The sequence below is a fragment of the Antedon bifida genome, chromosome 1, assembly GCF_963402885.1.
Source record: "Antedon bifida chromosome 1, ecAntBifi1.1, whole genome shotgun sequence".
NCBI lineage: Eukaryota > Metazoa > Echinodermata > Crinoidea > Comatulida > Antedonidae > Antedon > Antedon bifida.
This window is the reverse complement of record NC_136226.1, coordinates 23,077,491-23,088,483: the sequence shown is the minus strand read 5'-3', so window position 1 is coordinate 23,088,483 and position 10,993 is coordinate 23,077,491. Positions and strand designations below refer to the sequence as shown.

The window sequence follows — 10,993 nt, the reverse complement described above, 5'->3', positions numbered from 1 at the left end:
TGTTTTAAAATTAATTTTAATTTTATATTGTCCCCTGAAAAAATAATTGGAAAAATGTTCTTGTTGAATAGGTCATCCTAGTGCTAGAATTGTAGTGTGGACTGTTCAATACACACACAAATCCTATTTTTATATTGACAATAAAGATTTGAGAAATCTGGTACTGGACAGAAAACAAGCAAACTGAAGAAAAATGTCAATAACAATCGATGACATCCAGTGCTTTCTTTCATTTGATTTAATATTTTGTAAAATATATTTGTATATTAGGCCTTGTTTCTAAATGTTTTGTCATTTTGCTAATATTTACTGCATTGTTTTCAACACGTCTCTTTCTTTCACCACTGTGTCTGTTCTTTTGACATAAATGTTTACAGAAATCAATCTAATATTCAAGAATTTAATTGAAATTCGTACAATTGAATAAATATTAATGAATGTTCGTCTCATTTGTTTGCCTAGCGCCCTCCTGGACGGTCTGTCTTTGAAATGTTGATGCTATTATTTAATAATTAATTTTTAATTTGTTGTCATCACAGGTTTGCAACCAAGATTTCTTACAGGGAGGAGGTGTGTATTTTCACAATGTTGAACCATTTCTTTATAACAGTAGTATAGGAATAGATGGGACTAGGTTGAGCAAAAAAATTATGCCTACCAGCTCTGAGCCCAGGTCTATACAATAACCCATCTGACAAAGTGACATTATTTATGTTATAAACTTACCTGTGCGTTAAGCGTTTAATTGAAACGACTAGAGCAAACGATGTGTTACCAAAGAACCTATTCTTTGGTGTTACCACCACCACCACCGTGAAGTGACCACGCCCACATGAAACCCCTAAGAACATTTGTAGAACCAACAGGATAGGGGATAATATAGGCCTACCAATAATTACCCCTATAGTCGCGGTTGGGGAATTTTTACTCAAAATCAGATTGATTCCCGCGACACATTGTTATAATAAATAGCTTCTCCACAGACAGCTCAGGAACCTAGATATTACATATGTTCTTTGCCAGTACTAACTAGCAACCACGTGACCAGACTTCCAAATTTGTGAAAATCAATAATATGTTTGAACATTCTAGTGTTCATGCACTTGCATATAGGTACAATATTTCGCGACATTTATACTTCACCAAACCACTAATATGATTTTAAGTACTTATTATATTGAGCAACTACCACACGTCATGAGTGAGAGCACGTATTTGTTTTAGTAGCATCCTGATATCATTCACACATTTTTTTTTGAAATCTCATACATGTTTTCATTATTCATTTGCTTTTTGAAATTTATTTTAAAATTAAAATTTCCTATTAATGATGCTGACAGAAATTGACCGCAAGATCGCACATGACTTGACGGTGGATAGGTCTTGTGAGAAGATTAATTCATTCGTTAATATTTCAGAAGTAACAATACAAAATCTCACCACCTATTGGAAAAGAACACCAGCAAACACATCTTGTGATTGTTTTATTCGAGGAGCCTTTGTGAACAAAGGCTGACGTAACTGTAATTATGATGAAGAAAACAGAAGTCCCGCCACTATCAAGTAGTCATGTTTAATAATGTTAATAATGATATAGAATTAAAGTGAAATATAGTACGGAATCCTATACTAACTTTTAAAAAGTATCCCTTTAATAGGGGTTTCTCCTGGGTTTGCTCCTAAAGTTAAAACATTTCGATTGTTACAATTCCCAAATGTACTATGTGAGTTTCTTGACTGTTATTATTGTGTATATCTACTATTTATGTATAGGGTTGAAGATATAAAAAAAATAAGCATAAACATAACGCCCCTATTGTTAGACGGTAGCATAATTAGACCCTACTGTCGATATTTGAATCGTAATATTGTTAAATTATTATCATTGTTCATTGAGGCTTCCTATATATTTCTTATGTTTTTAAATGTGTACGGTACTTTAGTCTAGTACACAATATTATATTAATTATATTTAATGTAGTAATGCGGATTACCATATTATTCCAGTATAGTTTACACAGCTAATCTAATCCAAAATGCCAACTGAGACCACACGGGAAATGAGTAAACAGAAATTAATTACGAATCTGATTAACAATGTACGTGCATTACACTTACACTTTAAAGTTGTTACTTTTTAACGATAGTACGGTATACCAGAAGCAACCCACGACTCGACCACGAAGCGACAAGATGCGTACGTAAGTTTGTACACGTCAGACTACTCTACGGAATACCGGTATATTGATACTATGCTTACGTACGGTAGAGTATTATAATAGATAAAACCCAGTCAAATGATGTTCTTCGACTTGTTTGCCATCTGAGGAATTATAATATTTTATTTCACATTAAACTACCAGTATATACTTTAATTCGTTGTGCCCAACTTAGGTATTATTGACTATAGTTTACCCTTGCGAAGTCAATACTATTCAGTTTCTAGATTATATCGTCATATAAAATCATGGACAATACAACTTCCGGAGAAACTAATGATAAGGAGTCAAGATTATGGATTGCGACGTCTATCTCTCTTTTGGAAAGTTTTATAGAATCATTCCATAGGGGGCGCTATACCAACAACCAACAACGAATAGAACACAGAAATCGTCGTATAAGAAATCAAGTTGTATTTACAGCAGAATTATTTATAATACAAAAAGAAAAAAGATATATGACTGATAAACCAGGCCCCAATATAGATAAATAAAAAGAAACAAATAAAAAGTAAATATTGGGCCTATTTCAACCAACATCATACACCGTAAAGACATGCTTTATGAAAATTGTATTCTTCTTCAATAATATAATCATTTTTGAATGAAAAAATGTATAGGCCTATATTAAATAATTTATCGTTTAAAAGGCTTAGTTATCTATAAAATAATAATATAAATATATAAATAATATACAATAACAATAATAATTTAAAAAAACCTTGCATTCAATATAGAAATTAGTATCCTATTGTAATTATTGATTAAATTGAGCTTGTCGATAAAAGAATTGTGTACCAAAGTATTTAAATGAAAAGAAACAGAATTAAAATTCGAAATTAGAATTCTGAATTTAATTCATTTTCAATTTCATCTATAAAAAGTTGTAAATAGTTTTAATGTTTCAGTGCAAATTTGTGATGTTTACAAATTAAATTAAACTTTTAAGTAACGTGTAAAATGCAATTCATACGTCAAAACGCATCGAAAAAATTCAAAAACACCCCAAGAAGGCCATAGACGTAACGTAACCGGGTCTCACCTGATCAGTCTCATTATTGTACAACTTCCAAGGTACTTCTATATGTTCACGAAGTTTCTTTTCGCAGTCAGTCCTACTCCGAGAAGATTATATTGGGGTACATAAAAGAATTTTACTCATTTGACCTATTCGATTACGGACATTGAACGCTAGTCAAACATATTCCAGTACAGGGTACGTATCGTATCGTATAATACCGCTATTATTAGTAATAGTAAGATGGCAATTTCCAGGGTCTATTATTGAACATCCATCCTGACAACGTGTTGTATTGGTCTATGGTCAAATCAGCGCTATTTAAACAAGAAATATTTCTTACAAAAAACGCCGCTCGACATTTTAAAATTAATCATTGTTCTTTCTTCAGATATATTTATGATTAATTATTAAAAAGATGTCCTTTAATGGCAAAAATACATACAAATCAATTTTCAACAGCATTTGAAAGAAGACATTTGTACCTTTCCAACAGTGTAATATTTGCCAACAAATTTTAATCTACTAATTAAAAAATGGCATTTAAAAATGGTCAATTTTGAACTTTATGTGCTGTGTGTGTGTGACCTCAACAACCTGTAGGCATGCAACTGAATACCCTCTAGAGACAACGTGACTTCAAGGTGGTACAAGTGAGAAATTCTTCAGTCTGTTGATTCGCGTCAACCAATCAAAGGGCGAGAATCCAAAATCGTTCAACCGTGAGCCCTCATAGACTCTCTTTTCCCAGACGTTTTTTTGGGTCCAGCAGCTGGGATCTATAAATTATAGGTCGAGTTTACAATACTGTCGGCCTTAGATTGGGCCTACTATAGCTACCGCTATGAAAAAGCTTCTTAATGAGTATATCTTCTTGGGACATAGCTAGCTAGAGCCTAACCTAAAAAGTTAAGAGTGTAATAAATGGACATGCTCATAACTTTATACTAACCACGATAGAGTCCTCCGTACGGAGTAAGACCTCCTACCACAAATCCCGCCTCCTCCCCCACGACCATCTTTAATTTACTTGGACCAATCCATATACAGCTCATACACACGTGCACACAAACATGTCCCCAGATCAGATTTTGAATATGCCATTTTTGCCAGTTTTAATCAAGCTAATGACTTCCGAAAAAAAAAATGAAACAAATATAATGCTTTCACTTATGAACATCAAAATGACATTCAACAAACAACATTTTTTTTCAGGGGGACAATAGGCTATATCTTTATGTAAATGTTATTAATTTGCAATGGCAGTATTTACGTGCCTGTGGATAAAATCTACAAGCTAACGAGGCAATGGTGGTCTGAATGGCAGAGTTCTCTATTATTTAGAGATCAGAGTGAGAGCTACTGTTTCTAGGTAGCCAACATTTACGTTTTCCAAATCCACAGCGTTCACAGAGGTCACTTCGATGTGGTGGTTTGCCTTTAGGTTTGATAGCAACAGATCCGTTTAACGTTCCATTCACAAGTTTAAAATATCTACAATCAGAAAAAAAAAGTAATTATCACGGCATCTGTGCAAGTCCTAATAAATACGTTCACATTCGTGGCTGTATTCACCATTCACTTAGATAAATATTAAGATTGTCCGTACGATAACATTACATTTCTAAATTTTCAATTACAGTATTATTCCAATTCAAGTTGTAGGCCTATAGTATAAGAAGCTAATCCATAGTTTTTTAGTATTTCAAAAAGTCTACAAAACTGTCTAAATCATCAAAACATAATATAATAATAAAGACTTAACACTGTCACAAATTCCTTGATCAAAGTATTGTTTTATGTGATTTTTAAAATGAAAATATGTGCTTAATCCTTCATTAAAATGTTCACTTTGGAAGAATTACTCCAACCTACCTGCCAATTCCGTAGTCAACCATCTTTTCTAACACATACTGGTGGAACCAAGGTGATTCAAGTTTCTTACATCTATCACACTTCTGTCGCCATCTTCTTACTATTCCTTGCTGCTGAAGATCCAAAGTTAAACAAGAATGATAGCTGCTCCACGAGTGCCCACATCCTCTGCATTGATAGGTACCGTGACCGTGAACAGATTGAATTTTGTACTTTTTCTGAACATCTTGTCTAGCTAGCTCATGTTTTTTCATACAATCTCGAATTATTCTCGCCATGTGAAAAACACATCAACCACCAATCTAAAACATAAAAATGGCTACTATATTATCATTTAATTATTACAATTACAAACAATATTACATTTGCTGACACATCGAGTGGGTTCTACGTATAGTAGGCCAAACATATTTATTTAACAACAATTAAACACATCAAAGGCAAATATTAGGCCTACTTGCACCCCCAAACTAAATATATATTTTTCGGAGCAAAAATCAACAATGTTAAATAGGCCTAACTGAATAATATTACTTAGTTTATAAGTGGTTGATGCCGGGTACATTTTACCCATCAAGGATGATGTCTATTCCTTAAAACAAAGTTTATCGATAAAATTAATCATTAGAACATAGAGGGACTGTATTATTGTAGATGAATTCATTTCGTTTTTAAAAACTGTACCGCTTCTCATAATCGACCACCTCTCGTAAGCGACCACCTCTCTTAACGGCCACACCTCTCGTAAGTGACCACCTCTTTTAAAGAACCACCACCTCTCTCTTTACTTATCAATCAATCTATCCACCTCTCGTAAGCGACCACCTCCCTAAAACAACCATACATCGTAAGCAACCATCTCTCTTAAGGTTCTAGTCCGCTTCTCATAATCGACAACCTCCCGTAACGACCACCTCTAAGGGACAACCTCTGGTAAGCGACACTTCTCTTAACGACCACACCTCTCGTAAGTGACGACCTCTTTTAAAGGACCACCGCCTCTCTTATGGGACCGCTTCTCATAATCGACCATCCCGTAACAACGACCTCTTGTAAGTGACCACCTCTATTGAACGACCACCCTCTCTGTCTAGAACGAGAGTTGTGGTCGTTAAGAAAGGTGGTCGCTTACTTGCTTATTTGCACATGATTTAAACATAGGTTTGTAAAATATATAATATTTGTCATTAGCTGGCGATAGTAACTACATTAGCTGGGAGGCAATTTTCGTTACTGCATTAGCTGTTGACCATTCTATATTAGCCGGTGTTGATTTTTATTTACTACATAAGGGTGTTGGTGTTTCTATATTAGCTGGAGGTTTTACTACATTAGCGGTTGTTTCGACATTAGCTGGCGTTTTCTACATTAGCGGTTGTAACATGCATGTCCCTCTCATGCACGTTGTAGAACAATCCACCGCTAATGTAGTAAAACCTCCAGCTAATGTAGAAACACCAACAGCTTATGTAGTAAATAAAAATCAACACCAGCTAATGTAGAAACGGTCAACAGCTTATGTAGTAACGAAAATTGCCTCCCAGCTTATGTAGTTACTATCGCCAGCTAATGTAGAAAATGTTATATATTTTACAAAAATGTCTAAATCATGTGCAAATGCATCGATCTTTACTTAGCTATCAGTTTTTCCACCTCTAACCAACTTTCTAAAACGACCACACATCGTAAGCAACCATCTCTGTTTAAAGGACCGCTTCTCATAATCGACCACCTCTCGTAAGTGACCACCTCTTTCTAGGAACCACGACCTCTTTCTCTCTTTTAAAGGACCGCTTCTCATAATCGACCATCTTCCATCACAACGACCTCTCGAAAGTGACCACCTCTATTGAACGACCACCATCATTGACCACATCTCGTAAGCGACCTCCTCTCTTAAAGACCACACCTCTCGTCAGTGACGACTCTTTTATAGGATCACCTCTCTTAACGACCACACCTATCGTAAGTGACGACCTCTTTTAAAGGACCACCACCTCTATTAAAGGACCACTTCTCATAATCGATCAACTCTGGGAAGTGATCACCTCCTCTCTTAAGGGACCACTTTTCATAATCGACTACCACTCTTAACGACTACCACTCTTAACGACTACACCTCTCTTAAGGGACCGCTTTCATTTTTTATTTCATGTCATAGATAGGACATGTCTACCAAATTTGGTACCTTTATCAAAAAGTGACCATCGACCGTTTTAAGAACCCCTACTATACGAGAGGTGGTCGAGAATTCAAGCGGTCCTTTAATAGAGGTCTTCATTGATGAGAGTTGTGGTCGTTAAGAGAGGCGGTCGCTCGATTATGAGAAGCAATCCCTTAATAGAGGTGGTGGTCCTTTAAAAGAGTCGTCACTGACGAGAGGTGTGGTCGTTAAGAGAGGAGGTCGCTTACGAGAGGTGGTCACTTACGAGAGATGTGGTCGTTAAAAGAGGTGGTCGCTTACGAGAGGTGGTCGATTATGAGAAGCGGTCCCTTATGAAAGGAGGTGATCCCTTACGAGAGGTGGTCGATTATGAGAAGCGGTCCCTTAAAAGAGATGGTTGTGTGGTCGTTTTGATTACAATTAAGAGGTGGAAAGACTGACAGCTAAGTAAAGATCGATGCATTTGCACGTACTGTACATGATTTAGACATTTTTGTAAAATATATAACATTTTCTACATTAGCTGGCGATAGTAACTACATAAGCTGGGAGGCAATTTTCGTACTACATAAGCTGTTGACCGTTTCTACATAACTGGTGTTGATTTATATTTACTACATAAGCTGTTGGTGTTTCTACATTAGCTGGAGGTTTTAGTACATTAGCGGTGGATTGTTCTACATTAACTGTTGTTTCGACATTAGCTGGCGTTTTCTACATTACCGGTTGTAACACATGTCGTTGTCACTCTGATTGCTGTCGAACTACGGATAGTTACACATGTTTTTCGCTGCTCGGTTCCGGGAATTCCCTTTCAAAATCAGTAGTAGTAGGAGTCACCAGTACATTTAATTAAGAGACGAAAGGAGTAAAAGTAAGAAAGGTCTAGAATGATGATGAATGAAATCAATGAAAACGTCTATAATTTTCTTTGCACTTAGATCCTGCTTTTATTTATATATTATGACAAATTAATTTAAAACTTTATATTTCGGGCCTACAATCAATTTCCAGGAAGAGTGGGGGCCCAACATTTTATACATAACAAAAATTATACCTACCCAGATCTAACTCTCAACGTATGCCACTATATTTAAGAAACCATACCTGTCAAAATGTCTACAAATAGCCTAAGTTCATGTATATCACTCACATCACAGAAAGAACAAACAAAACCACATCTATTTCCAATAAAGTTCCAGACAAGACTCTCCCCCTGCCAGTGATTACCCAAAAACCCCTCATACATTACCAATCAGACAAACCCTATCTAACAGTGGACCAATCAGAAAAACCCAAAAGGATTGGATTTTCCCAATATATCCCTGGGGAAATCCATCACAAATCAGACAATTTTTATAAGTAGTGTGCAACATTCTACAATATATTTTTTATCCATTCAAAGTTATAAATTGCACTGAATATGAATGTTAAAGAAAATGATTTTGTACATTTTAAGTAAAATTACATTCTAAAATCACCTAAAACTTCTTCACATGTTTGTACATGAGTAATGCATGTTTACAGATTTTCACATTTTGTATGCACATTTTTTTTTCACATTTGATGGCGAACACAATGTACTTTTTGTACATTACATGGCCAAATATACCATTCTACATACAACTTCTTGTACCATCTCTAATTAGCCCCTGTATTCTAAATTCTATTTTCTGCCTATACGGGTGTGCAGTATATTGCTATTCATGTGGTTGTGGTATTGAAACAAGTTACATTTCAATATAAGTTAATGCAGTAAAGCGCCATATTCTTAAATTGTTCGTACTACTTTATAATACTGTAAAGTATAAAAAAAAATCTCAGGCTAATCACACATGTGCCATGTTGAGCATGCAAGCCAGCCATTGCCTTGAGGCATCCTCAATAAACAAAGTTTAATAACATTTAAAGAAAAGGTTAAGAAAATGCACAATGTTACATACCTTCTTATGTTGGTTCACACAACAAGAACATTCACAATACATGAAGAACATCAACAATCGCCATTGATGGATATGTTCCTGTTATATATCAATTCAGTTTTAAAGTAAACAAAACACTATTCGATCCACAATTAACATTACAATGGAAATGAAAAATGAGTGAACTGAACCATGGAGATATAAAATAGTTTGCAATTTATTTTTGCAACTGCATCAATCATGGTTCAATAATATACAATACATTAACATATTATGAGGTACATGTACTTCCCTTAAATCTATTTGTTTGATTAAAAAATCATAGATCAATAAAGAGATCTAATAAATCGTTACAATGTACGATGTTCCACTTTCTCTGGCCTCACTAAAACTGTTGAACTCTAACTTATACTGATACAGTTCACTCAATTTATACAAGGAAAATACAGATCATTAGTTCATGATATATAATGACATTTATTGTTAATATCCATATAAAGAAGTACAATAATTAATATTAACGATTCTAAAATCACTCAGCCCTTTTTCTACTCTCCGTCCAAAATAAAAAGGGTCGAGTCTAAATTCTTAGGTAGAGCTGAAGTTAATTTAAAAATTAACACCAATAAAAAACATGTACTACAAGGTTTTAATTAATTACTTAATATGAATAAATAATAACATTATTAACTTTAAATATATCTATTAAACATTTTTATAAACAAACGAATACATAAAGCACACATTTTAGATAATATTGTACTATATACTAAGGTCTTAAAGGTAAACATTAAAAAGCACAGCAAACATAAAACCACCAGTGACAGATTACTTTTTTCCTGTTAACAGAATAGTTTTGGAAATATTGACATTATTAAATTTAAATATATCTATTAAACATTTTTATAAACAAACGAATACATAAAGCACACATTTTAGATAATATTGTACTATATACTAAGGCCTAGGTAAACATTAAAAAGCACAGCAAACATAAAAAGACCAGTGACAGATTACTTTTTTCCTGTTAACAGAATAGTTTTGGAAATATTGCTTAAAAAAAAAAAAACATTCTTTCTTTTGATAAACTTTGTAGAGTAAGAAACCCAGGTTTTTCAGAAGGAATAACACAACTTACAGATTTGAGGCTGCCATGTGTGTACAAATGTGACTTTTTGCACATTTCACGGCTCAAAAGGGTACTTTATTTTGTTTAAAAACATGGCACGTGGCATATGCCAAGATACATGTGGAAAATAAAAACACATTTGTTGCCTTTTGTTAACAAAAAGGGGCATAGTAATAAAGATACGTTTTTTTTTGTATCTCCCAAACAAATGAGAGAAAGTCACAGTGAATTAAAGGCACCATTTAAGATTTGGAGATTACAGAAATATGTATTAATTGTATTATATAGTAAAAAACAGAACATTATAAACAATTATATGAATTACAGTTGTAGTACACAGAATTATGTGCTTTACTGAATTACTATTGACAAACTATTCTGAATTCCAATATAATTTTGAAAAGTAAAAATTAACAATCTATGGCTGTTATCTGTCTCATACTTTAGGTAGAACAAAACGCAGTAATTGGCTTAGTTGGTCATCTGCCTATTCACCCATTTCTTGATAGCCTGTAAAAAGATTAAAACAAAATAACCTTAACATTTCTCGAGATCGATATGGTACAATGAATTGGCCGGAAATGGGAAATTTGTAAGAATACGTCATTCTTATATAGCGATTAATGCACAGATCTTCTAAGCGCTTGACATTAACCTGGTCATTGG

General features: G+C 34.1%; 2 protein-coding genes across 6 annotated transcripts in view; both read right to left on the bottom strand.

Moving 5' to 3' along the window:
• LOC144845736 (aspartate aminotransferase-like) overlaps positions 1–10,993 on the bottom strand; it is a 138,709-nt gene that overhangs the window by 115,433 nt on the left and 12,283 nt on the right. The window contains exons 12-13 of one of the 3 annotated variants that reach the window (XR_013612584.1): positions 10,173–10,837; positions 9,656–9,974 (exon numbers count right to left, since the gene is read on the bottom strand). Coding sequence is in view for 2 of the 3 variants with exons in the window: in XM_078703178.1 (XP_078559304.1) it covers positions 10,799–10,837 (39 nt within the window). In the remaining variant the exon portion in view is untranslated. Of the gene's footprint in view, positions 1–9,655; positions 10,838–10,993 lie in introns of those variants that run through there. The other 2 variants (XM_078703178.1, XM_078703168.1) reach the window with 2 other exon arrangements.
• On the bottom strand, positions 4,484–9,356 carry LOC144845940 (uncharacterized). Of its 3 annotated transcripts, none has more exons than XM_078703473.1 (3): positions 9,220–9,356; positions 5,113–5,414; positions 4,484–4,731 (listed from the first exon to the last, which is right to left on the bottom strand). In XM_078703473.1, the coding sequence occupies exons 2-3, from the start codon at positions 5,388–5,390 to the stop codon at positions 4,578–4,580; spliced, it is 432 nt and encodes a 143-aa protein (XP_078559599.1). In that variant the 5' UTR covers positions 5,391–5,414; positions 9,220–9,356; the 3' UTR covers positions 4,484–4,577. The 3 variants fall into 3 exon arrangements, with proteins under 3 accessions (XP_078559599.1, XP_078559590.1, XP_078559607.1); XM_078703464.1 differs by lacking the exon at positions 9,220–9,356 and adding an exon at positions 8,338–8,634; XM_078703481.1 differs by lacking the exon at positions 9,220–9,356 and adding an exon at positions 8,384–8,634.

What these genes read in the sequence shown, in the direction of transcription:
- LOC144845940 (XM_078703473.1), bottom strand. Translation starts at nt 5,390, where the DNA reads ATGGCGAGAATAATTCGAGATTGTATGAAAAAACATGAGCTAGCTAGA. An exon ending in GTTGACTACGGAATTGGCAG is followed by an intron (nt 4,732 to 5,112) that starts GTAGGTTGGAGT and finishes TTCTGATTGTAG; the next exon opens with ATATTTTAAACTTGTGAATG.